This window comes from Channa argus, chromosome 8 (genome assembly GCF_033026475.1).
Source record: "Channa argus isolate prfri chromosome 8, Channa argus male v1.0, whole genome shotgun sequence".
Lineage (NCBI taxonomy): Eukaryota > Metazoa > Chordata > Actinopteri > Anabantiformes > Channidae > Channa > Channa argus.
This window is the reverse complement of record NC_090204.1, coordinates 8380406-8407813: the sequence shown is the minus strand read 5'-3', so window position 1 is coordinate 8407813 and position 27408 is coordinate 8380406. Positions and strand designations below refer to the sequence as shown.

The window sequence follows — 27408 nt, the reverse complement described above, 5'->3', positions numbered from 1 at the left end:
TCACTAACACTATGTTGTGTGTGTGTGTGTTTCCTGTGTAGAGGGGACTGCAGACTGCTGCAGTTGGGTTGGTGCAGCTTGACCCACAGGCGTGTCTTGTTAGACAAACGCACACACACATACGCAACAACAACCTCTGAGGTCAGACAGAGCTAGCGCAGCATTAGACCCAGTGTGAACCTTCTGAGAGACAGAGCGAGCCAGTACAGCTGGTGTTAACAACCCAAAACATGCACATACAGAGTGGCAGAACAACCAAAGTGGCACCGGGAAAATATCAGAACTCTGCCAACGACATCAAAGTATACTGTATGTACAACTAAATAAACACTTCCAGACTGTTGAATAGATTATTGACCAGCTCCATGTTGTGTGGCTGTTTAATAAGTGGCTTTATTGAAGACTGCTTCTTGTGACAATGGGATGAATAAAATCAATGCAGCAAGAGAAGTAAACCGCCATGTGTCAAAAGCATAGGAGGCAACTGCCTTAAGAGTCTTGCTGCTAGTGCTGTGGCTGAGCTCAACACTTGTGCCTTTATAGAAAAGGGTTGCAGGTACGCAAACAAGTGTTTCTGCTTATGAGAGTATTGTTTTCATGGCTATGTACAAGTTCATCTCTCTTGCTGGAATGTGGGCTCTTATGCAGCATACCTGGCAGCATTTTATCTGCCTGTGGGAATGCACTTGTTTCACGTTGTCATTCAGGCGTATTTATTTTCCCACTGTAGAAGCGCCCACAGGTTCCTGGTGCTTAGCTCTGTTGGCGCGCCACCATCCAGCCAAGCCAACAGGGCACTCACACAGGGAGGGTGTTGCGGTGGGCAGGGTTGGAAAGTAAGGCATATTGGAGGAATGTGTGTGTGTGAGAGAGAAAGAGAGGGAGACAAGTGAAAGGTGCAGGTCTTTGTGCAGCTGCCTCTTTAAAAAAAGTTTATACACACAGGTAAGGAGTTGCGCAAGTTTAGACTGAATTCTGAAATGATTTTTCAGTCAGTGTTAATCAATACAAAATTATTGACAATAATTCTGAGAATTGCTTTAATTGTTTCAAACTGTCATGTGTAAAATTTCGGAATTCACACTGGTGCCCCAATACTAGTGTCAGACGAAATGCTGTTGCCAACAGCAACGCACACTGATCCATCCTACATGGGGACACTAAATATGCTGAATGCAGCACATCGCTTGCACCAGTTTTCACCAATACTGTCTTGTTTTTCTACAAAAAAAAAAATCATGCAGCATAAAAATGTAATAGATGCTGTAATGACATCAGAAAGGAGTTTAATGAGGATGAGGTTTTTTAATTTGTTGGTCCTAATGTCACAAATGTGAAGTCTATCAGTTTTTTATATAGACATACTGTATATCAAAGATTGAAAACAAAGAAGAGAACACATGGAAACGTTCAAGTATTTTTTTTTATATATTCCTGTTTTTTTTTTCACATTTTGTAGTGAAAACAATTGTGAAGTAATTTTTTCCATAATAAAGTCAGTTTATTTATTTATCAAATGTGTTTTTTATTATATGTGTGTATTTGTGTTTGTGTTTATGTATCAAGTTCAGCATTTTTACATAATCAAGTGCATGCAAAATTATGTAGACATGCCTACCAGAGCATCTCTGTGTGTGTTTGTGTGTCCCAGTTTATGTTGCACACTGGTAATCCACTAATCCTTGATGTTAGATACACACCTGTTGAAGTAGCATGCACCTCCACTGCTCAGTGGCCTATTTCAATATACATTTTGCACATGCACACAAAATGCAAACCAGCACGCACACTTGGCACCAGAAAGAAGATACTGCTTTCATATGTAATAAAAGAGGGAGATGTCATATTCACATTCATCAGTGGTCAGCTGCACAACTCACATGTACACACTCACACACCTGTAATGTTACCCGATAGCAGAGTGCTCAACGGAGGCTCTGGCAGACTAGTAGATAAGCCTGATCTGGCAGTGGGTGGTCCTCTTTCTCAGTATTAATGCTCAAGTAGTAACAGATCTTTGCAGGATTGACTACCGCTACAGTCAGATGAGGTTATTGTAGTAAGAGACACAGAGGTCAAAGTTCACATAGTTCTATGATGCTGTATTTTCTTGTACTTGGAGCAGTGTTTGTTTTAATAAATTAACTCAGCAAACTGTCAAAATATAAACTTAAACTGCAGTTCAAATACCAGTGATACAGGGTGGACAATCAGATAGTTTGATGATAGATAGATAGATAGATAGATAGATAGATAGATAGATAGATAGATAGATAGATAGATAGATAGATAGATGTCGGCAATCTCTCTTTCTATTTCTGTTTCTAAACTTCACAAAAGACTGAAAGGTGGGTCAACGCTTTGTCCACAAACCAATGGAATGATATCCCAATATAAACCTATGCTGATTGGACAAATTGCTTCACCAAGTCAGGTCATAGATCGTGATTGTGTTTAAGAAAACATTGTCTTTCACCACCTCTTTCAGTAATTCATTATTTCATCCAGATTGAATTTAGGTGACAGAATGTTAATTTTCCCAGTTATTTTCAGCCTGGGATCTTTTTTGCTTTGCCATAATGATGTATAATTGTGCTCAAACCTTTGGCGCTTCTTTGTAGAGTGAAAATGAACACCAAAATTAAGCTTGCATTGGCCCTTGACTGTTTACATCAGGACCTCTGTCAGATTCGATCAAGCATCAAAATTGTGGCAAATTGCAATGTTTAGAAAAGTAATACTTCATTTCAAAGCACCCTAGATTATCCTTTGGCAAAATAACATGATTATAACTTCATGTTGGTTAAAGTCCACCTCATGAATTGATATGACCTCATCCTGGCAATTAACAATTTTTCAAATGAAAATCAATGTTGCAATCTGTAAATGTCAGTGACAAATCCAGTTACTTTCATTTCATGGTGATGTTCCAGAACTGAAATTACAGTTGTGTTTTAATTGTACATATTTGGACATGCTGTAATTACTCTTTAATAATAATATTAATTAGGGTGGCACTTTACTGTGGTAGTTAGCACTGTTGCTTCAGAGTCCACAAGGTGGAGGGGGCAACATGTTAGTAACAGTTATTTACATTTTACATTTACATTTACATTTAGTCATTTAGCAGACGCTTTTATCCAAAGCGACTTACAAGTGAGGTACAAGGCAAGCAAAAATCTAAGTCAAGGAGAAAACATCAAAGCAAAGTCCTATCAGAAAAGTGTTCACAGTTCACGAGATACAAGTGCAAGAGAGCAGAAAGGGTTTTTTTTTTTTTTTTTTTTTTTTTTTTATTAAAGATTTAAGTGCATAGGAAGATGCGGAGTTATCATTAGATCTTGGGGGAGGAGGAAAAAGGTGAAGTCTGTTTCACATTAGAAATGTTAATTCTCTGTAGGACTGGCCAGACTGTTAGACACACATGCACAAAAACATTCATGCCTGTAACACTGAAAGAAACATTTCCAAATCCATAGCATAACATGCTCAAAATGAGAACTACAGGTAGTGATATGTCAACTTTAAATGGCAATTAGTTTTCTTCTGCTTCTATGTGTTAAAATCAACGGCTTTTGGCGTGTCCCTTCAGGGGTCGCCCCAGTGGAACATGTTCCGCATGGTGATTTGGGCCACACTTGGTGTGGTGGGAATCCAGCCCGCTGCTTTCTGCATCCCATACCACTGAGCCTCCAGGCCCCCTTCGTCTTCTTCTTCTTCTTCTTCTTCTCTGTGTATTACATTCTATAGAAAATATAGTCACTATGAAATATGGAATGCTGTTGCTAGAAATTGAAATTACTATTTCTAAAAAATATTTTTTAAATGATGTGAAAAATTCCATTCAAATTCACCAGAAAGTGAGAAAATGTATTTAGGAAATTGTGTGCACTGACTCACACACTCCTTTTGGAGAAAACTCCAGTGATCTCTTGTAGAGTTTGACACATTTTCCCATGCAGGCTTGAATATCACCAATTACATTATTGTAGCACTTTTCTGACACCTTTCAATGTTTTTCTCACCAGGGTCCACCAGGATCTCAGCCTTCCCCTCATACGCAGCCTCCCCCACACAACCCCAATAATCCCATGATGGGGCCTCATGGACAGGTGAGTTGGAAGCATTTAGTCTTTCTTTTCCCCCATCTGCCGGGTTTTAGCTCTCTCTCTAAGCCCACACTTATTCACTCATTCACTCACTCACTCAGTCACACAACGACAGTGTACAAACAGCACACAGCTCCTTTGTTGAGCTAACAGACAGGATAGGCAGCATCCACGATGGTGGGTTGGATGAATAATTTAGCTGTTTTGGCCCAGCTGTAAGGAGCAGAGGTGCATCTGGAGGGCCTCCTCTTTCCCTCAGCCCAGCACTCACCATCCCATAGTCCATCAATAGGCCATTAATATTGCAGGAAAGCCTGACACGATGCAGCTTTTCGCACACAAACCCACCACAACATAAGAGGGGAGAGGGTAGGAAACGAGGAGAGTAGAGAGTAGTAAGTAGTAAGTTAGTCTTTGCCTCAAGGGCTAACTGGTATTATATAACTTGTCCTCCACTTGCCCGAAACATGTGCGCGCACACACACACACACACACACACAGTGTAATTACCATTGAAAGCTAGTCTCCTGTTGTTTTTGTGTTGTGCTTATCTCTGTGTGAAGACGATGATATGAACATTATTTGGCTGTTCATGCTCCGTAACCAACACAAACAGCTCTTACCCAATCCGTATTCAAATCAGCATGTTTCCCCTTGATACTAAAATAGTTAGATTAAGTTTGAAATTAATTTGTATCACACTGTAATGTAGCTCACTGTGTTTTGTCTTTGTAGCTGCAGACACATACTCTCATAGGTGATTCTGAGAATCATCTGTCTGGGGTGCTTTACATAATTCACCAGTGGTGCACAGGCTGTTCTTGTCCCCTCTCTACTGAAACATCTGCATGAGTGGTGTCTTCACCATTTCCTTACTGCTTACACTCTTTAGGCTGCTGTTTTGTAGTGCTGGTGTCTGGTGATACAGACATAGAGACAAAATGTCCAGCACATGTGCAGCTGCACCCAACAGAAAAGCTTCAAGATGTAGAACATTGCTTCTGCTCGTACTTCTCCACCCAACTGTGTCATGTTTCTCTTCTTTTTCCGCTCCACCTCCCTCTCTCTTTTATGGTTCTTCCTCTCTCCAAGTTTCCACCCTGCATGTGTTTTCTCACCCCTTCTCTTATCTGTCCTCCCTTACCTTTATCCTAATGGATTTTACCACCTCAGGTCTTACTTTCCAAAACTTAATGACAGGCCCCTCCTTTTTAGGAAACGTAACAGCACTATAACAATGCTTTATTCCTTAACACGATAGCTCCCCCTGCTGTCGTTCAGAGTAAACACCTCAAATGTGGGGAGATCAGATTCAAGGAGATTGTATTTCTAAGCCTAATGTGTCTCGTTTTGCTACCTACAACAAGTATGCGGTATTTATCAAGATAATCTGTTTGACAGTCATCTGAGGGGAAACTTAATACATTGATTTACCTGTTTAGACCAATACACTAAGGAAAGAGAACTATTTAAAGAGATTGTGAAATTATTCATATTCTATGGAGAGCTACATTTAATTACACCAAAAAACACCAAAAAACACAGTATCTTAAAATAAGAGAGAAGTAAAAAGAGAAGTTGTGCATCTTCAAGCACAAAATTGGAGGTTATTAAAACTGAATTTCAATGTATTAATAGTTATTATTAGCGCTGTCATCTCTCAACTAGAAGGTCGCAGGCCTGCATCCCAAAGAGATGCATGTTAGGTTAATTGATGACTCTAAATTGCCAGTAGATCTGAATGTAAGTGTGAATGGTTGAATGTCTGTGTATGTCTCTCTGTGTTGGCCGTGGGATAGACAGAGATCTGACCCGGCTGTACCCTGCCTCTCACCCAATAACAGCTGGTATAGGCTCTAGCCCCCCGCTACCCTAAACAGGATAAGCGGTTATAGATATTTGGATCGATGAATAGAACAGCTATACTTGCTGAATGTACATTAAATATTATGTTGATGAACATGTTTTCCAGTTTTAATGTTTTAACTGCATTTGGATGTAGTGAGGGAGGACATGAAGTTAGTTGGTGTGAGTGAAGAGGATGCAGAGGATAGAGTTAGATGGAGGCACATGATTCGCTGTGGCGACCCCTGAAAGGGAACAGCCGAAAGGAAAAGAAGAAGAAGAAGAATTAAAATACTGTTAGAGCAGAGTCGCGTTTGAAACCTGTCAAAAATTATAACATGTATTCCATAAGTGTTCACGTTAAAATAAAGCTATGATCATTCCTTGTATTCCTTCCTGTAGCCATTCATGTCCCCACGGTACCCAGGTGGCCCCAGGCCTTCCCTCCGTATGCCAAATCAGCCTCCTGGGAGCATCCCTGGGTCACAGCCTCTCCTGCCAAACAGCCTGGACCCCACCAGACCTCAAGGTAATGGCAAGCATGATGTAATTTTAATGGAGCTACACCTTCACACTACACTACACACTGTCTTCTGATCTCATGTTGGCCTCGGAATAAAAACGCTTCCTTTTCAGCTAAAGAAATTGAATTGATCTAAGCATTGCTCCTGTTCCCAAGCTGCTCTTTCTGTGCCCCACCACAGGACATCCAAACATGGGAGGTCCTATGAGAATGAATCCCCCCAGAGGAATGGGAGGGATGGGCCCACAGGTAGGCACTAGTTATATTACTCTGCCCTACAGACACAAAGTTAATTATGCAGGTCATGACAGTAGACAGTGTCCTTCATCAGTACCAGTCTAAAACACTGCCACTCTGCTGCTGCTCCACAGCCAGATTTGCTGCTTGGAGAGTCAGTTCATGAACTAACCCAATGTTTGGTTACCCTTCATTTAGAGCTACCATAAAAATAGCTATAATGGTGAACAGCAGCCTATAAACTGCATGCAGATAATCCTGTTGAAGAGAATGTTTGGTCCTGCTAGGCCGTAACTTTTCCTTCAAATGTCAGCAGTGCTCTGATGATTAGCTTGGCTCAGACCATGCTCTCCCACTGCCAATGCCAGTTCTACATGTTAAATCCTACTTGCTGACTCCCACCTAGGGAGACAAACAGGAGGCGGAATACTCAGACTGCTCTGAGCAAGCCACCACCAGCAACATTTTGACCAAAAATGGTGCAAAATTTGGCACTGCTGGTTTCCTTTTATTGACTTAATTTTTGTTGATGTGATTCAGTGTAATACACAAGATGCTTAAACTTCAGTGTCCTTTTGAATTACCATTACCAGACAGCTGCTCCATTTTGCACCCAACAACCTCCCGCTCCAACATCACCTCACACAAAGACACACACAATCTTCCTGTGCCCCACGGCCCCTCTCTGTGCCACCCTGGCTCGGTGACTTTGGCAGTGAGCGTACCAGCAGCTGGTGTAGCATCTGCTCGACAAGTGTAATCGTCTGCTGAACAAAACTCTTCCTCTGAGTGGAGTAGCTCTCTGGCCTGCCCCCCTACTCTCTTTCTCTCACTGTCTCTCTGTCTCTCAGTCACACACACATACGTACCCAAGTACACACACATAGTGCCAGCCAAACACGCCTGCTGGATAGCCATGAAAACATACATCCAAATCCACAGAGGGGAGCATGGACACATAGAGACACGTATACAGAGACACACAACCTTACAAATGTACAAAAATGGACTCAGAAACAAACAGCTTCACGCACAACCCATAAACACACATGATTAGTGGGAGACATGATCCTCACTGTCCTTTATTAACAATAAAACCTCCAGAAAAAACAGGTGTGAGACGCCCTGCTGAATGTGTGTTTCTCTCTTTGTGTAGAACTACGGTGGAGGGATGAGGCCTCCTCCAAACTCCATGGGGCCAGGGATGCCGGGCATGAACATGTTAGTAGACTGAAATCAAGTTCGAAAGAAAAGACTAATTTAGAGGAATATTCTTGTTTTTTTTATTGAAACCTGGATCTTATTTTTTACACTTTTTACAGCTTTTTTTATCACCTATAGTAACTCTTTCTTCACTGAAGCCCCTTTCAGACATGTCAGGAGGTTCAGGTCCTGACATTGTCTGGAGTTCCCCTTACAGACGTGTAGCCACCAACGAGAGGTAGTCTATGCGTTCTCACTTGTGAAAAAATACTCCACTTCACTTTGAACAGGGGGCAGGACATGACTCAAAAACAAAGCTGCGGAAGTGACAATGTTTTGTTTTGTAAGAGAGAAGGTCATGAATTTCGTTGTTCTTCCAGTTCGACATAGTCGTTGTGTTTGTATGAATGATTGAGTTCTTCACCTTCAGGTGTTTGTATTTGACCGATTTCGCGGCAGTCGCAGCAAATGGACGTCCTCAACACGCCCACTCACTCATGTGAATCCTCCGGAGTATTACCTCCTCTATTCACAAATGAGCTCGGGTGGAGATAATCCGGACTTTGCACTAGGGAGCTGTCTGGGTAAAGTCCCGGTAATGTCAGGGCCAACAGACTTCTGTGTTTGCTCACACACATACAGCCATTCCAGAGTAAGTCTGGAAAATGTCTGAATTCCATTGCATGTCTGAAAGGGGCTAAGTCAACTTCTTAGATCTAGAGATGTAGCAAAATCCCTTATTATATTACCCCAGAGGTTTGTCAAGCTCGGAACATAAACTTAGTCTGCCTTGGTTTTTTCCTTTGTTGTAGAATACTGCTCATATTTCTGCCCTTTTTTGGCTACTCTGGTTATTACCAGTTGGGTATGAAAATTCTGACTTCATAAGGTCTATGAAGTAGCAATAGCCACAAGTATTTTCTAATAAATATCCTGGTTTGTTTCTAAAACCAAATGAGGAATATTTGTGTATGTGTACATGTAATGAGATAAATCTAAATTATCAATCACATTAATGGAAGAACTGTATTTATTTACTTAAGAAAACACTAATTACTAATTATGTATTCATTTTATTAAAAGTTCCATTTCATATTGCTCTCTCTGTTTGCATTTCCAGGGGTCCTGGTGGCAGGGGTCCATGGCCAAACCCCAACACTAACTCAGTGAGTCACATACTCTCATGTCTTTATCAGCTACACAACTGAGTGTGTTTACAATAACTGTGTCTCATGTTTTGTTTTACCTCATTACCTTGCTCATTTCTTTGCACAGATAGCTTATTCATCTTCATCTCCAGGCAACTATGTGGTAAGTGTCCTGTCATGGACTCGTGTTCAACCACGGGCCATAAATTACCTGTCATGCGGTGATATCTAACGGGCACATTGCCGTCTAGATGCACTCAGCACTCATTTCTCTTCTTCTGTTTTTACCCCTTAGGGTCCTCCAGGGGGAGGCGGCCCACCAGGAACTCCCATCATGCCTAGCCCCGGAGGTGAGTTTTACACTTCGGTTTCCCTTCTGATTTCTACTTTTATCCAGTGTTAACTGAAGAAGGCGAAGAAGCATCACATCTGGTTCCTGTCAGACACACGTCTTTCTTTGGCAGACAGGAAGAAATAGACCTTTAAAGACTTCAGGCATTTAGCCTTTAGGGATGTTTTTGAAGTCAAAGTGCATAATGATAACATATTTCACTAAATATCATTTCGGATGGGACATACATGAAGGTTTTTGTTGAATATCCTGTTTTTTTTTCTTTAAAAACATTCTGGTTTTGTTTGCCGTGTTTTCTTCGAATAGAGACATTTGTAGAAAAAGGAAGGAAAGGCATGTCACTCAAATGAGTGATCCATCTAATCTGTCTGTGGAGAATTAGCTGAGAGCAACCCTGTGGGATGGTATCCTGTAGATGTTCTCTTTCTGTGGGCCTGTGGAGAGCTTCTTTTTGTGTCCACTATTTATTATTTATATACGTACCTCTATTGTGATACGTTGCCGGGGCAACCTTTTGCACAAAACGCTGTAGCTCACACATACACCGGGAGGGAAAACATATTTCCATTGCAGTCGCCAATACTGTGTGTGAGGACACACATACACTGTCAAACAAACACACAAGTCTTTTATAAAAATGCACACCTCCCACTCAGTATTGCCCCCCTCCTCCAGTCACGACGACACAAGCTAGATTCAGGGACACTAACAGGCAACTACATCTCAACCGCTTTGCAAATGGTGTATGCATCTCTTTTTCTGTCTTATCTGTTCATATTTTTACCTGCTTTTCCCTGTCTTCTTCTCACAACTTTCTGTCTGCAATGTCAGATCAAGGTCACCCTATCCTTCTGAATCCATTCATAACAGACAGATACACAAGGAGCAATACGGCATGTACTGGTTGTTGCTAGGTTGCCAGGGTGTCCATAAAATAACTAGGTCTAATCTCCCTATTGTAGGTATAAGACATAATAAGTTTCTTACATTTTACATTGCAGATATCAGTGTGGAGAATGATTGACACACATGTTCATTGGCAAGTGTACAGACACTTTAAGTACCGCAGAAGCAAAAACATGTCGGGCTATAGCTGAATCTACTGTACAAATGGCAAAATGAAACTGAAACAATGTCAAATATAGCAGATGACAGTGCCACTACAGCTTAGCTCATTATTTCCAATTCAGAATTCAATACTATACCTAAATACTGATATCTTTGTTATTATTTCAAGAACTATACTTGATACTGACGTGAAACACAACTGAAAAACACAGATCTACATGTAAATATATTAGACTACAAGGAAGAGACTGTTTTATAGTAGTTTGGACATCCAACTGTTTTTGCTTCACAGATTCAACAAATTCAAGTGAAAACATTTACACAATGATGAACCCCATTGGCCCTGGTGGAAATAGACCTAATGTGAGTAACTTTGTTAATTTTAAATTACAGTAAATGGCTTCAGGCTTTCTCCTTTTTAAGATTTATTTAAATAACGAATAATCCATTGCCCCACCATCCTTACCTGGCAAGATAAATGACCTTTGTTAATTTCCCTGTTTTTTTCCTTTAGTTCCCAATGGGGCCAGGTCCTGATGGGCCAATGGGTGGAATGGGTGCTATGGAGCAGCATCATATGAATGGATCACTAGGTTAGTAGCTAATTATATGTATTAAGCAATTACTTTGTATAACCTCCTGAGCTTAACCATCAAAGTACGACTCTGCCCCCCTTTGGCTGGCAGAAGAAGTGTTCTCTCTCCCTGTATTGATCAAAACTAAAACAGATTAGTAGGGCAGTGAGAAAGCCAATTTATCTTGTAGATGGGTTAGACATGATCAGTGAAGCCTGTGGAGTTGGTTCTCATCTGTATCTGAAACAAATAGCTTAATTAAAGGCCACTATCTGTGAGAGGAGAAGCTGTTTCTACATGCGCTGGATGTCTTCAACTAGTGTTGAATTAGTAGCAGGATGCTGAGCATCAGTTAACTATTAGCTTGTAATGATTCTGGTTTTTGTTTTATTCCTTCTCTGATCAAAGGCTCTGGGGACATGGATGGGTTGCCAAAGGTAGGACTGACTGTTCTCGTTTCTGTCTATCTATCAGTGTGTTTGTTGCACTAATGATTTCTGAATTCTTATTGGTTTCTTTTGTGTTGTAGAATTCTCCCAACAACATGGCAGGCATGAACAATCCCCCTGGCACTCCACGAGATGATGGCGAGATGGGAGGCAACTTTTTAAACGCATTCCAAAGTGAAAGTGTGAGTACCAAAGGAGAAAACACCTTTTTAGGGGTAGAACAACCTAATAGACTCTGTGACCTCAATCAAACAACAGGATCATAATTACATTTTATTTGGGAGAATTCTGATAGCTCCATTTAGTCTGAGACTCAAATACAGGATGATAAAATGTAATACTAAACTCCTGCACACAAGAAGAATGTATGTGGCAGTGTCACTGCTGACCTGGGTTCAGTTTCACAACAATAGAGTTTGACTAGGTCTTGAATCTAACTAATTGTCTGGTTTTAGATGCATGTATAAATTGGTCTGTCGCACACAGCATTGCACTTTCTCTCTGTCTTACATAGGACTTCCCTGACATCTCAGTGAAAAAAGACATTAATCAAATTAAAAATTATTGCTGATTGAGGCGCTGTGTCAAATCACTCAGCCCTGTATACACGATTTGAAGATATTTCTCCATCAGTTCTTTTGGAAGACTTTGATAGTTACAAAGGTATTTCACTGACAAAAACTAAGCGAAAAGTAAATCAGTACAAAAACCTTCCGGTAAAACATAATCTGCAAATAACGCAGCACAGCTTGGTGCTCTGACGATGTCCACACTGCTGTTTATTTCAAAAAGTTTAATGTTCTCTCTAAACAATTATGTATGTATAATATGTATCATTTCTCAATACTTGCCCCACAGTTTGTTTGTTTTTTTAGAAAAAAGTTAGTGATTTTCAGTCAGTAAAAAATTATTTTTACCATAGATAAATTTGGTCGATTTGATTTGTATCATGGTATTTACCTACGTTACAGGTAGCATTTTGGGTTTAAAATAAGCCAGTGTGTATTTTTCTAAAACTTAGAAGAGCATTTTACAGACTATCAAAAAAACTCCATCATTTTGAAACGAATTGCTAAAAGAAGCTGTGGTCCACATGTACTCTGTGTTTCTACCATTACCTAAATCAAACACAGAAAAAACTGCATGCTCAAAAACTCTGTTATATATTATTCTTCAATAAAGGCTGGTTTACTGGACATGACATTTAGTTTGGTTAGTTGTTTTCATCTTGAACTGAGTAGTAAAGAACATTAATATAGTTTTGCCTTATCTTTTCTCCCCCTCCTCTCTTTTTTCTCTCTTTACAGTATTCACCCAACATGGCAATGAATGTGTGATTTTTTTTTTCTTTTTAAATTCTATCTTTTATTATGTTTATTTTTCGTCTCCCCTTATCCCTATCCCCCTGTCCCATTTCCTGGTGCATCTTGCACTACCCTTGTCCCTCCCTCCCTCTTTCTCCTCCCTTGTGGATGGTGTGCTTTGCCACGTAGCCCCTGGGGATGCCCCTGGAATGCAGGAGTACTCTAAAGGGCCCCCCATCCCATTGCCTGTAAAATGGGTATAAGAACATGCAGTGGCCTCCAAGGAAAAGGAAGGGTCTCCTCCCGACTTCTCCTCACCTGCCGGACCCTGTCAAGGGTCCTAGGACAGTGACAACCTGCTCGAAGTTTGTGTCACCCAAAACCTTTTCTCGTAGGTGGCATTTAAGCCCAAAAAGATGCTCATCTGCATCTACCACCACTCCATTTTATCATGCTGTTTATAACTTATGGGGGGCACCCAGTAGTTCACCGACAGGGGGCTGAAAACCCTCATTCAGAAACTTTGCTTCTGTGGCAGGAATGATTTTAAAAAAACAACAACAACTGATGAACTGATAACATTATTTTAGGGCGAGAATGGTTTTCAATAAATATTTGTATTTTTGTTGTTAATACTAATATTATTTTCATAATTGATATTCTACTAATGTAGTAATGATTTCCTGTTAAGGGCACATTTTATCTCAGCAGCAGCATTAACAATGATACATTAAGCACATGCTCAAGAAAATGCACAATGATTTTCTGTTTACATGGTTTTAGGTTATTTGTTTCTTGGGTTTTTTCAGCCTCACTTAACATACCTCTCCTTAAACTTCATCTGACCTTGTAGCTTGCATCTTTGCCCCTCTATGTTTGTAGCCCCATTTCTATAACTTTCAAAGTAAGAACAGTCCAGCTGATTGATTATCTTCCCCTCATTCAGTAGTTTGAGCTAGGACGTATTATCTTGGCTTAAACTATGGATAATGTTAATTTTTTTAATAGGATTCTTCTCATTATCCTTTAACTGCTAAAATGCCTTTGTATCTTTTTATCTTGTCTATACATTTGGTCTTGTCTGTAAATACAGCATACAGCTTTAGCTTCTGCTTTAGCTTGTATTGTGGTTGTTTTATTATTTGTTACAGTTGTCTGTGAATCCTAAAAATGGTTCCTTCCCCTTCATCAGTTTCTTTGATTTCAACCTTGCTGTGGACTCCAAGGAGCACTGTTTTCCTCCAAGGACTCATCCTGCTCTCTTGCCAGATTCTCCCTTTGGATTGTGGAATCTTGGATACATAAATGAAGCCTGCTTTCTTGCCTTGAGTTTGGGTTAAACTTGCAGATTATGTATGATCCATTTTCTTAAACCAGACAATATGGGCTAAATAACTGTTTTTGGAGTTCCCGTCCCCTCAGCGAGTCCTATACATAAGGGATAATGGATTCAGAGTACTGGCCAGCTGTAGCAGCACTGATGATTGGATTAGAGTGATTCACCTTGGGGGTAAGAGACCATGCAACTGCCACTAGCTAAGGAAGAGGGGCAGTAAGATACTTTTGCAATGGATATATTTGCTTTTTGTGGATAGTTTTCCACATTTATATTTTAAATGTATTGGGGGGGGGGGGGAATTAAAGCCCATAGAATCTGCATATAAAGAAAAGAACAGTAAAATATTTAATTCTGGATTTATTCTGCTTTTTTCAATGTGCTCTTTCACTGTTTTAAAGGGAAAAATCATGTCATGACATCACTGCACCATTTACATTATGGCTGTGTTAACTCAACAATAACTAAACAAACTTTGTAGCCTCTATGGGTGATATACTTATCAATTTTCTGATATCAATGTGAACAGATTGAACCCATAGTACAACAGGGACATCTCCAGGATGTGACTCTCATTGCCATGGGAAACACACTCTAGTGTTTCTTCAGTGTAGTGACACACCTCCCTTCTTTCCTTCAGTCACAACCCTCACCCCCTAAACCTCTTCTTCTTTCTGTTTAATTTCCTTTTTGTAAATACTGTATAATGCATTTTGATATCATTGACATGTTTTGATATGTCAGTCACTACCAATGAATACAGCTGAAAGTAAATTATAAATAAAACTGTCCATGTTTTTCATAGAGAAAGGATGCACTGACTATTTGGCTCATGTGGCTAAATTTCCATTAAAATGCATAGAAACCAGTAACAGCAAATGCAGACTGTAAGATAGAACAGAGAGAGGACAGGATAGAGAGAAGCAAATGAGCTGTAGCGTCCTCACTCTGCCCTTGTCTCCTTATGTTTCAGTTGAATGTTACTATTGGCTATGAATAATTGTTTGAGTAATTTTTCCAAAGGGCATCTTCTCACAAAAAACATGTGACCTCATATTGCAGTTTTTAATATGAAGGATTTTTATCAATTTAAGATAACTTTTAAAAAGGAAAAAAATACATAAGAGAACTTTGTTTTAAATTAAGAATAAATCAAAAAGTAATACTTATGGTTAAAATCTGTGTCTTTTGCTATTCACTCCTGAAATAGCACGGAATAGAAAAAAGCTCTCTCACCAATCCTCTCTCAGTCCTCTGTGTATATCGATTGTTGGCCATCTCTGTACTTCTATTGTGATGTATAATACTGTACCATTAGGAAGAGTTGCTGGTCGGGTGGGGTGGTTATGTTGAGATGGGGAAGGGTGGGGATTTAAGGGAAGGGGACATAAATGATTCTCCTGTACCGTTCATGGTCCTTTCTGATGACATGGCAGTATTCAATATGAAGCAGTCTGTCTCTTGGGTTTGCTTTGTATTTCATGGTAGGATAGTTCAGGATCTTGTCTTAGGGACTTAGGTGTCTTGTGTAGGTAATAAAGATGTTCTTTGTATGTTTCTTTATATTGTAAAGTTTCTTTAGACTGAAAGAAAAACAGATAATTTGCTTATGACAAAAGAAACAATGCATCAATAATAAATGTCATTTGATTTTTCCTTGTTGTTTGGATCTCTTCCTCTGAGCTCTCAATTAACTGCTATCTCATTCAAGACACAAAGCAAAACTGTATACCCTTATAGGAAATCATAAGTTTTTCATTAATCATGTTAATCTTTGAAAAACATATTTACAGTGAACACAATTTTCAAATTTCAGACAAGGTAAACACATGTATTAGCAAAATATGATAAATCAAATTAGTGATGGGTATATGACACCACATGGAGTGTATGGCACAGTTCCCTGCTGACACAGTGTTGACACTGTAAGTGACATCTGCTGGACTAAAAGCTTGCAGACAACGTGGATAAAGCGTGTGGAGACTTTAACTTAGGTCATCCCTTCATCCACATGGTCCTGTTTACATACTTAGCTGATAATAAAGTGCTAACTGAAGAAAGAGAAGTGTATATATTCCATTTAGGTTGAATATAACCAAAATAATATGACTATGACTAATAGTATCTCAACCACAGAATATACAATAATCTTTTTAGCAACTAAGTATAAGTAAAAAAACATGTCAATTAAAAGTGGAGAATTTTGTTAATGACATTTAGGACAAATAACTGAAAGTGGAAATACTTGTGTACTTATGTGTGGGGAAAAGGCAGGTTTTACACATTTTTAATAGGAAAAAGTAAGTAGCTTGTTGGGGCCAAGGCGATTTTGTCTCTTTGAGAGCAGTTGTCTTGCTTCGGAAAAATTCTTACACAAGGTACAGGAGAGGCGGGAGTACATTTAATTTTTTAAGCAAGATTGTAGAGGTCATTGATGAAGTGATCCTGTTTATGTAAGACAGCTCTGTGGAGCTGACACGACATTCTACCTGCAAATAAAATTAAAAGTTCATTCATGTGATAAAATAAATTAAATGAAGAGTCCTTGAGAAAAGACTCCGCAAAAGTGGAAACAGGAGAGGAAAACGTTTGCCTTATGTAAGATCAAAGATCAAAATTATCCTAGACTGGAGAAAATTAACTTTTTTCTCGATGATTCCATAAATATCAATGAAGAAACAAATACAACCAGCTTCAAACAAAGTCTCCTCTCCTCCTTACAGCACGAATACAGTCAAAAGTAGGGCCTCCCGATAAACACAATGTGGCGCCTCACTTTCTTACGACACAGCCGCTGGATCGGTCAGGTGATTTTTCTCCAAGCCAAACGCACATCGACAGGGTTTCTTTGTGCTTGATACACTCATCGACGCTTCATTATTGATTGACAAATCACTAAATCAAATTACTTAAAACAATACACTTCTATGGCATTAATGGTAATGAGTTAAAGCAAAACCATATGAAGGGTAAGGGTTAACTTAAACCAGGACACTGCAGTCCTCTCCAATCATTTAAGTTCATAAAGCACTTCTGTTTCTATCTTCTGTTTCAAAAAGATTCATTTTGTATTTAGTCTATCTGTAACTTTATCTTAAACCAGATTGGTAACTAACCTAAAATGGAAAAAGATACGGAAGAGAACCACTACTAATTTTTATTTTTATTTTTTTTTTTTTTGTCCTTTCATCTTATCCCGTGAGTTCAGGGTCGTCACAGTGGATCATTTGTCCGTTTGTTGATTAGGCACAGCTTTTACACCGGACCGGGCATCCTGGCGCATATAATATAACAACGTATGTTTCTTCTGAGGCAGAAATTTGAAAACTTGCCTGAGAATCGTCACGTTTTCAGGTTTCCTTCATTCATACGAGAAATCCAGTGAGTTATCTGTACCTCCAATAGTACAAAGCGAAAATGAATCGTTAATAGCCAATTCGGCATATTTTATGTTGCTAAATGTAAACATATAAACACATATAACTTTCTGTATCTATGACAATGCAACACTTAATGTTACTCTTCCAACGATGGGAACACTTTTAACATTTAACATGTTTAATGATTTCTTACGATCCAGAGATCAAAATGTGTAGAAAAGTTATAGTGGTTAATATTTTGTCGCTATTTGAGACAACGATGTAATGGTTTAGGATAATTCTCAATTTTATTTGGGAGATTTAAATACTTACTGAATACGATCCTAAATATCAATTTGCGTGTTTCATTTTATACATAGTATTTTAGAAAATACGTTAAAGAATTCACTCTCGTGACCAATTTCTACAGGAAACCGGACGTATCGTGTTGCCATAGATACGGATAGTCACACTGTCGGCTGCAAATTGGACCTTGCTTTATAGCCTAAAGAGGGGATCAGTTTATAGATTACTTGTTTACATTTCGGAAACCTAAGCCCACCGAATTATCTATCGAGTATTTTGTTTCACTGTAGACTTTTGGAAGTATTGAAACCTGTCACTGAACTACTGTGATACTGAAGACATCTTAAAAAACCGATTATTCTAAGGCAGGTTCTGAAACGTTATCATATTTATGAGATCCCTAAGTCATAATTACGAGTATCTTGTAAATATGAGATCCAGAATTGGTAATTACGAGAAACATAACTCGTAAATACCTTGATCCGTTGTTCTGTAACTCGTAACCACGACATCTGTTTTCTCGTATTTACAAGATCCATATCGTTTAGGTTTTCTCGTTGTAACGATATTATTTTCTCGATGCTGACTTGGATGCACGTGAGCGTCTGAATGGACTAATTAAGCCTTATTTGTATTAGGCCTGACACGTAAGGAAATTCTGCTTTCACTAAGCAACATAGATGGTGTTGTTATTAGTTCTTAGCAATTGTTCTCGTTATAACAAGATTTTTTTCTTGTTCTAACGAGAAAACTCATTAGACACAAGGTAAGAAAACGAGTAAAGTTTTGTAATTAAAAGCTGAAGCCGCAGTCCTCGCGATACCCGTGAGGTTAGGCAGGTCAGGAGCGCAAGGTTAACCGGAAGCAGCTTGTCGTGGCCGAGACCGCAGCAAGTCAGCTTGATGTTGGTAATCAAGCGACATGTACTGATTCTACTGAGCACTTGTTTTCCAACAGCAAACGAACTTCACCGCTGTAACTATACTACGGGGAGGGGATTAGACAGGATCACAACAAGCGTCTGTGTTTAGGGGTAAGTTATGGCTTAGATTGATGTGATAAATGGGTTTGTAACGTCAACATGTGACACTCGTAAGTGGCACACTCTCTGTGAAATAGATGTAAGGTTAAGTAATGCAAGACAACATGAAACAGCCCCAAATATGACCTAAGTGAACCTGATAGGTAGTGTAATTGCCTTAGCGTTACAGCTAATGCTAGTTTGACTTCGCCCATGGTTAATGCTAACGCCTGTTAGCATCAGTGCTACCCTCATAGCCGCTCGAAGGGATAGAAAAAGGGTGTAACTTGTCCGAAACTTCTGGAAGCGTGTGGCTAGGTTGGCGACTTATCAGCATGTACCTAGCTGCTGTTGTAGAGAGCGGGTTAGTTGTTGTGGTCGGGTTGCAGTTTTAATCACGTTATTAGTTATTAGGTAGCGACAATCAATTAACCGAGTGTAAAGTGACTCAGTTCTGGAAAGTTTTTTTTTTTTGGTTTAAAGTCAAGTGTAAAATAAGCCTGCCTGTTGGACAATCTAAACAGAGGTTTGGAATTGATTTAACTGTTAAAGCGTAACGTTAGTGTGTGCGACGATTGCTTGTGTTTATTTTTCAGTGTTCTACTCACTGATGACTTAAAAATCGAGAGACTATGGACGACAGTGCATCCTCAGCAAAGAAGAGTGGACGAACCTCGTTGCTGGACAGCGGGGAGGATTTTGAGGTTTTAGATGAAGAAGACATTGACGACGAGCCCCCTCCTTTGGAAGATGCTGATGGTGGGAACAGGAAACACTCAATTGAGTCTGTAAAGAAAAATTCAGACACCGATCCAGACCATACAGATCAACTCGATGAATGGTTGGATGTTTTAGGTATGAGACCAAACCAGTATGGCAGAGCAGATTAAACAATCAGGCACAACAGTATGAACATCTGTGCAATTTAATGCAATCCACTACAGTGGCTCTGCCACATCTTCTTGTAATGCACTCCAGTACGACTCCACTACCCACTTTGACCTCTATTAAAAACACATGATTGCAACAATTTGCACCGGTAATCATAACATTCATTCATTCAAACATTCCTGGTGTTGCAGGTTTAAAGCAATTATTATTGTTGTTGTTGTTGTTATTATTATTATTATATGTTGGGAATGTTGTCTGTGCCACTGTGGTAGCTTAAAAGTCACTGGAGAGTGATTAGTTTTGTAACAGAATGAAAATGATTTTATATTCTCAAAGGCAATGAACAACTGAAGAAAAAAGTCCTGAAGGCAGGGAAAGGGCGAGACACTCGTCCACAGAAGGGACAAAATGTCAAAATTCATCTCAAGACTTACTTAATGGATGGGACACTTGTAGAGGAGCAGTCATACCTCTCTTTTACTCTCGGAGATGGTGATGTTATTCAGGTAAAACCTGTTTTATTACAAAACTTCAATGTATGCACACCATAAGACAGTTTTATTTAGGTTATGCATAATTTATGCTGATGCTAAGATATGCACAGCTACTATCAGTATCTTATGGCAGTGACAGTATTCTCCTTTAAGGCTCTGGATCTCACAGTTATGCTAATGGAAATGGGAGAAAAGGCTCTTATCCAGACTGAGGCAAAATATGCATACGGTGATCGGGGGAGGTATGCATTATGTTCATGTATTCCCTAAAGATAATCACTTCCCCCTTAATTTACAATTACAACTTTAAGTTTTACTATTAATTTATGCTGACACTGGGATATGTAATACTGGATTTTCCTTGTATGTGATCTGGTGACCAGTCTGGAAACTGCGGTTCCTCCTAATGCCATGCTGACTTTAGAAGTGGAACTGTTGGAAGCCACTGATGCTCCAGACCTGGAACTGCTGCCACCTGCAGAAAAGATTGCCCTGGCCAGCCATAAAAGAGAGAGGGGTAATGTCCACTATCAACGTCGGGACTATGCTTTTGCTGTTAATTCTTATAGCATCGCCTTGCAGATAACAGAGTCAAGTTCAAAAGGTGAGTCAGGACTAAATGAAAACTTTAACATTTTTTTTTTTTTAGCTTTTTATCATTCAGCAAAGAGCTCAGTGGATTCAGTATGTAAGTGATAGAGGAGCATGGAATACAAAGAGCTGATGTTTACTTTGATTATATGCTTTGACCTGACAAATAGTATAATTTCCTTTTTAATTTTAGGATTTTGTTTCTTTGTGAACTTTTTTTTTTTTTAAACATTTTAATTTAATGTGTGGTTTTGGCTGCAGTTGACATTAGTTCAGAGGAGGAGAATGAGCTGATGGACGTTAAAGTGAAGTGTTTAAACAACATGGCTGCTGCACAGCTCAAACTGGACCACTACGATGCAGCACTTAAATTTTGTGTTGCAGCACTGTCACACCAGCCAGACAACATAAAAGCCCTTTTTCGAATGGGAAAGGTACACATTGCTCTTATTTTTTCAATTTCTGTAGATTTCTATTTTCTCTTCTTAACAATTATGCATTCTTGCTTGAGGTTTTGGCTTTGCAAGGTGAGTACACAGATGCCATTCAGACTTTGAGGAAGGCACTGAAGTTGGAACCAAGTAACAAGGTACATATGACATTTTCTCAATAAATTAAAAACACAGCTGTTGGTATTGAATATTTGCAGTTTTTTATAATGGCCAATAGATGGTGGCATTGAGTATAATATCACTTTATAGAGCAAGGTCAGGTGAACTGCTGATTCATCATTTCAGAGGATCTATTTTCATGTGGCTGCTGTAAATAGGTTTGCCTTGCAACTTAGCCATATCTAATGCCCATACTTTGCTGCTTATACACACAAGCTCTTTACACAAGGCCATTTGACAGAACTTAGCTTAGTGCGTGGGCATCTTGGATCGGCTGTGAGATTGAGCAACATGATGCTCATGCCCAGAATCCCCCACTTCAATCCTACACCAATCTGTCAAACAGCACATGGCCTGGCCATCACATTCAATAAAACACATGAGATTGGATTGAAATGTAATGTACTGTTACATTTTGTAATTGTACATCTTAGGTGGATTGCTGCATTAACATACCTGTGTGTAGTTAAGAATCTTTCAATCATCAACTATGCATATTATAAATGATATGGACTTGCAAGCCATTTTGCCAGTCAGAGTTGTGCTTTATCAAACTGCCATCCTTGTATAATTGGTAATAATGTCTGTGGGTCAACGCATTTCTAATTTGGTGCTAGATTGGTTGGATTAATGTTGGACTCTCTCCTTAGCACTATAATAATGAAGTCTCCCTAAATAACTCAAATGTTCTAACGGCAAGTACAGTAGGTGTGCTTCAGTGACAATACAAGAATGCTTCTATTATAATCAATGAGGCGGTTTTAAAGAGGCGCAGGCGTCACGCATTGACAAGATAATGTGCTTCCTCTTTTCTCTTTCCTCTTTTGCAAGCATTGACAGACATTCTGTCTGCATTTTTTAATAAACTGGTGTCTTATTTAAATTTAAATAGATGAGAAGAAATGTATTTGTCTGTTTCCTTTTTTTCAAATGGCAGACAGACTTAAAGGAACAGTTTGTGATATTTCAACCTGGTCTTAATAGAAATGTAAATGCTATTTATGCATATGGAACAGGCCATTGGTCGGTAGGTGTTCTGCTGTCCACAGTGGCCCTGAAATAGACTGGCGACCCCTCCAGGGTGTACTCTCCCTATGACAGCTAGGATAGGCCCTGCGACCAGAGACAGGATAAGCATGTACAGATAATGGATGGAATGAATGCCATGGTTTATACGCTGCGTTCCATCTAAAAATGCAGTGCAAACCTTAAAGTTTACCTTGAATCTTCAGTCATTACCCTGGGTTACATCAATTCTGAGTCTATCAACATTACAATATTTTTCAGAAAAAATACTGGAGTGATTTACACATGCACAAATATAATCCAAAAGCAGACTGGAAGTGAGTGTTAACAAATTATCAAATTTAGGTTAACTATGTTCACAACTTGTGAAGGAAGCTGGTAGCAGGAACAATAAACAAACACTTCATGATACCCACACTACCTAAGTCAAGAGACTGTGGCGGAGGGGGAAAAAGCAACATTTTTCTTTGAAACCCTGTTAATCTGATAAATTCCACCTCTGTTTGGCTTATGGCTGCTGAAGTTGTATAAGAGATGAGAGTTGTACAGCAGTGCAGTTGTGGTCTTGGTGGAAACGGACATGGACACTGAAAAGCAGGAAGAGCTTTAACAACCTACAGCCTGTTCCATATGCATAAATGGCACTCAACTTTATATATTAAGGCCAGGCTGAAAACTTTATATTCATGTCTATTCGATGCTTTGTCTAATGATGATCGTAAAAAAATTATATGTTCATGTTGCTCTATTAAAACCCATGTGGTGGATTACTTAGAATTGGTTTACCCTTGTGTCTGATTTTTGTCTGAACACATTCCCATTATAGTTTTACATATACTTGCTTGTAACTTTGCATTTTACTGGCATATTAGCATGACACCCCTATATAATCTGTCCTGATTTGGTGAGTTGGTTGTTCACATTGCCAGAATGTCACACTAGCATGAGATGCAATCCTACATGTAACTGATGTGGCATCAAATAATCTCAGCAGCAGCTTTCAATCTCTACAATAATAGCACATAGTGTTGGAGAAACTACCTATGTCTACATAACTGCCATTTATGTTGGCATTGCCATTTTCTTTGGCCCGATCTCAGATCTCAACATTAACCTCTTCCAGTGTTGCCAGGGCTTTTGTTTATACTGCAATAAAGTAGAATATCACAACGAAGAAATTTTGTTGCCAGGCATGATTAGGCCTTAGTCTGAATCCTCAAGGATAACATAGAGATGCTTAAATGAGTAGAGCGGGTTTCGGGTGTTCTACTTCAGTCTGCAGCCTTCATTTGTGTTATCTCCTATCTAGACTATCCATGCAGAGCTCTCCAAGCTGGTGAAGAAGCACTCAGAGCAGAGAGGAGCAGAGCAGGCCATGTATAAGAAGATGCTGGGTAACCCCACTAGTTGCAGCAGTAATACACAGAAGCACCAGGCCAAGTCTTCATGGGTGAGACTATGATTTCCTCAAATAAAGTATGTAGTTAACTATACAGTTTTAACCTATCATCACTTGACACTCATGTTCTTTTGGAGTGATTTCCGTAAGGAAACAATTGTGTGGTTACCAACAGGGAGCATTAATAATACATATTTTGAATTAGATGAACATCTTATTTTTCTCTGTTATAAATCAGTCTGCATTCTATTTGATGTCAACCCTGTACTCCTTTGTTCCTCTATTTCCCCAGGGTCTCAGTTGGAAGTGGCTTTTTGGTGCCACTGCAGTAGCCATCGGTGGTGTAGCATTATCTGTTGTGATAGCTGCTAGAAATTGAACCAATCCTGTAGTGATGGCCTGACCAAGTTTTTACTATGTCAAGAACCTAAACACAGAAGTGCATCCAGCGGTGTCTTGGGACCCCTGGTCTGGGAGTGGAAATGTCAGTCAGTTGCCCCCTCAATGTCACTCTAATTTCTCTATGTCAGAACTATATGAAACAATAACACTTAAATATTTGCATATGGGAAATATATTTACAGTTATATAAATAAGTAGGTTCTTGCATCTCTGTCACCTTGCCAAAAAAATTTTTAGTGTCAGAATTAGGAATAATTTCCCATAGTTTCAGATGTGGCCCATTTAAACATATTTCCCATTTAAAAGTAGTCATTGTGATGTTGTCCTATGTTATGCTATGTTTCTAAAGTTTCAGATTGTGCAGTTAAATGAATACTTCCTTTTCAAGAGAGAACATGATTTCACTCATTTTATCTATGGCACAATCTGTCATGTCACCTAGTGTAATAAAGATGCTTTGTTATTTAGGTTCACACATTGAAAGATGATTTGTACACCTTTATAATGCAGTGTATTTTTTTGGGGTCACAGTTTCTATAGATTGTGTGTTGAGTCAGTTCTGTTGTTCATATTTAGGCAGATTTTATGGCGTTATCCCTAAGTTTGTATGGCAAAAAAGGGAAATGCCTCACAATATAATTCAGGTAAATGAATCACAACAAACATCAACCTTAAAAATGACCATGGAATTGAATCAACACCTGTATGGCACAGTGTCAAAGACCACAAAAATGCAAAGGAATAATGTAGATATGACAGAAAGGTACATAGAGCTTTTCTGTGATGTGGTTTAGCGCAACCATTACATTTTATATTATTTCAATATATTAAGCCTAAGTTTTTGATGATTAAGACCAAATATTAAAGAATGACTTAAGTGTATTGATGTTTTTTCCCTCTCCCCTTGCTTTTCTACCTCTGTAATTAATTTATGGCATTGGTTTTGCTCTTTGCCCTTTGAATCTGTGACTTCTTCAATGTAGAGAGCTAAATATTGTATAAGAAGTGTTACTAAATATTCTTGGCATTCCCTAAATATGTTAATTTTATACTCATCACAATAAAAATAATCTGTTAATAAAACCACTGTTTTCTCTTAGTGCCTCATGACAGTTTCCACAAAGCACCTGTGGCAGGGAGACTCTGATTTTCAATTATTTTCAACTATGAATTGACGTCTCCTGCTAAATTGATTATATATAGTGCCAACATTTATAAATATGGCCTATCAGGATTAAGAAACATCAATGAATCTGTATCAGAAACATTTCATTAAAAGAGATACCCCCCTACTTTAAAGCATTCCTCTTCTTTTTAAAGTAAACCAACGTGCCATAAATCGTCAGTATTTACACTGGACATGCCTTAGTTTCTGGATATTCCCAAGCTGCTTTTTGGAGACGTTGACGTTTTTGCTGACGTAATCACATGACCTATCGTTTCCCCCTTCCTACGCATTACTGATGTGCAATGCTCGTTTTGAACGGGTGTGACAGACTTATATTTTGACACTCATTAAAATTTACAGATTTGTATCACAAAACAAAATAGATTTGTCAGCATCGGCTAATTTCCTTTTCATATATCTGCAAATGATTTAATTAAAGCTACACGTAGAAGTTTTGCTTGGCAGGTCAACATCCATTATTACCTCTATAAACATGCACTAGAATGTGAACACTATATTGTAAGTAATAACAACAAGGTGGGATTTTATCATTATTATCGTCAAACGTGACTGTACAGGGTTTCATTGCTCCGTGACTTCATCAGCAGTGACCAGTCATTGAATATTCATTGAAAAGCAACGGGAGTTCTCGGTTTACCACAGAGTGCGTCCGTGCGCGTGGTGGGAACGGTAGCAAGATGGCGGCGCTGAAGGAGGAGCAGTGCTACGGGCTATCCTGTGGAAGAGTGAGCAACGGTAGCAATGTCTCCGTCTTTCACGTGAAACTCACTGACAGCGCACTGAGAGCGTTTGAAGGCTACCAGAGCAGCAAGGTAAAGGACTCTTTGGAAGTACCGTGACATTTTGGTTTCCGTTAGAAATCTGGCCGGGCGGTTGTGACAGACAGAGCGAGGTCAGTCCCCGCACTGTCTGCTGCTGCTGCCTTCTTGCTGCGATATTCAGCCCCAACAGGAAGATTGAGCCCAGCTAGTTGGGATTGAGAAGTGTCTAGTTTAGGAGGCACTTTCTCTCTCTCTGCTAACCGGGTTGCCTGATGGTGACTGTTTGGTATCTGCCCAGCGTAATTTAGCTACACCCAGACGACACTCCTCATCGACTGTTGACCAGCGTACTCCGTCGTTTATCACGCTCGGTCCTGCTGTTTACTGAGCCCCCAATAGTTATTTCATTGTATTAGTCTGTTTGTTTAAGTTGGTGCAACGGATTTAACTCGGTCCTGTGGATAATGTGCTCTACGTGAATGTCTAGAATAACATACAAACGTCTCTATTGGAAAACACGGAGCAACTTCTGTCGTGTGTACAGATGTTTCCAGAAAGTTTAAGCTGTCAAAAAATCTGACGAACCTTGCTAAGTTAGCCAAACTAGCCAGATCCTGCTAAACGTAAACCGTCACCATCCGTTAAATAAGCCAGTATAATAAAATGAAACCATTGCCTTGGTTGAGTACCGACTGACAACGTGGTGAATAATTTGGAAAAGTACCCAGTATTCATGCGAAATATGGCCATCTCTTTTCCCAACCCCCTCAGTGCCACTGAAGACTCGTGTTCACTTTACAGCTTTTGGAAGTGCGTCAAAGCTATTAAACAACACATTTTGTTGTGAATGTGGATTCTTAAATGAGAGCTGGGATTCAACGTCTGATCTCTGAAATGGCTCTGTTGCTGCGTGCCTTCCTGGGTAGAGAAGTGCAAGTCTGGTGATGGCCATCTAACGTTTCAGCTTCTATAAATATTTGACAGGGAAAAGCTGGCAGGCCAGGAGGAAAGGGCCCTGCTACACTGGCTGTGTAATACACTGCAGCTGATGAGGTAGAACAGTACACATGTGACAGGTAGTTTGGGGATACTAGTTATTGGAAGTATGTTGATTCAATCCATGACATATTATAGGAAATGTCAACAATTCCCTCAGCTTTTTAATATAGTGTAATTGCAACTACACATGTAATGTTGGCAAACAATTAA

General features: G+C 39.3%; 3 protein-coding genes across 7 annotated transcripts in view; all 3 read left to right on the top strand.

The window, feature by feature from the left end:
• Positions 1–15804, top strand: part of ssbp4 (single stranded DNA binding protein 4) — an 84166-nt gene extending 68362 nt beyond the window's left edge. The window contains exons 6-17 of one of the 3 annotated variants that reach the window (XM_067513595.1): positions 4029–4112; positions 6357–6483; positions 6659–6726; positions 7871–7935; positions 9038–9083; positions 9193–9228; positions 9361–9415; positions 10778–10812; positions 11033–11078; positions 11469–11497; positions 11590–11691; positions 13003–15804. In XM_067513595.1, the coding sequence (XP_067369696.1) occupies positions 4029–4112; positions 6357–6483; positions 6659–6726; positions 7871–7935; positions 9038–9083; positions 9193–9228; positions 9361–9415; positions 10778–10812; positions 11033–11078; positions 11469–11497; positions 11590–11691; positions 13003–13065 (756 nt within the window). In that variant the 3' untranslated portion in view covers positions 13066–15804. Of the gene's footprint in view, positions 1–4028; positions 4113–6356; positions 6484–6658; positions 6727–7870; positions 7936–9037; positions 9084–9192; positions 9229–9360; positions 9416–10777; positions 10849–10999; positions 11079–11468; positions 11498–11589; positions 11692–12816 lie in introns of all 3 variants that reach the window. The other 2 variants (XM_067513593.1, XM_067513594.1) reach the window with 2 other exon arrangements.
• A 2875-nt stretch (positions 15805–18679) lies between these two features.
• fkbp8 (FKBP prolyl isomerase 8) lies at positions 18680–25541 on the top strand. Its single transcript, XM_067512387.1, has 9 exons — positions 18680–18847; positions 19432–19690; positions 20063–20232; positions 20374–20462; positions 20604–20824; positions 21073–21245; positions 21323–21400; positions 23758–23898; positions 24140–25541. Exons 2-9 carry the CDS (start codon positions 19468–19470, stop codon positions 24224–24226), a joined length of 1182 nt encoding a protein of 393 aa, XP_067368488.1. The 5' UTR covers positions 18680–18847; positions 19432–19467; the 3' UTR covers positions 24227–25541.
• A 516-nt stretch (positions 25542–26057) lies between these two features.
• The window catches only part of ell (elongation factor RNA polymerase II), a 37796-nt gene continuing 36445 nt past the window's right edge, over positions 26058–27408 (top strand). For 2 of the 3 annotated variants that reach the window (XM_067512385.1, XM_067512384.1), the window contains exon 1: positions 26058–26250. In XM_067512385.1, coding sequence (XP_067368486.1) covers positions 26116–26250 — 135 coding nt within the window. In that variant the 5' untranslated portion in view covers positions 26058–26115. The remainder of the gene's footprint in view (positions 26251–27408) is intronic. The other variant, XM_067512386.1, reaches the window with a different exon arrangement.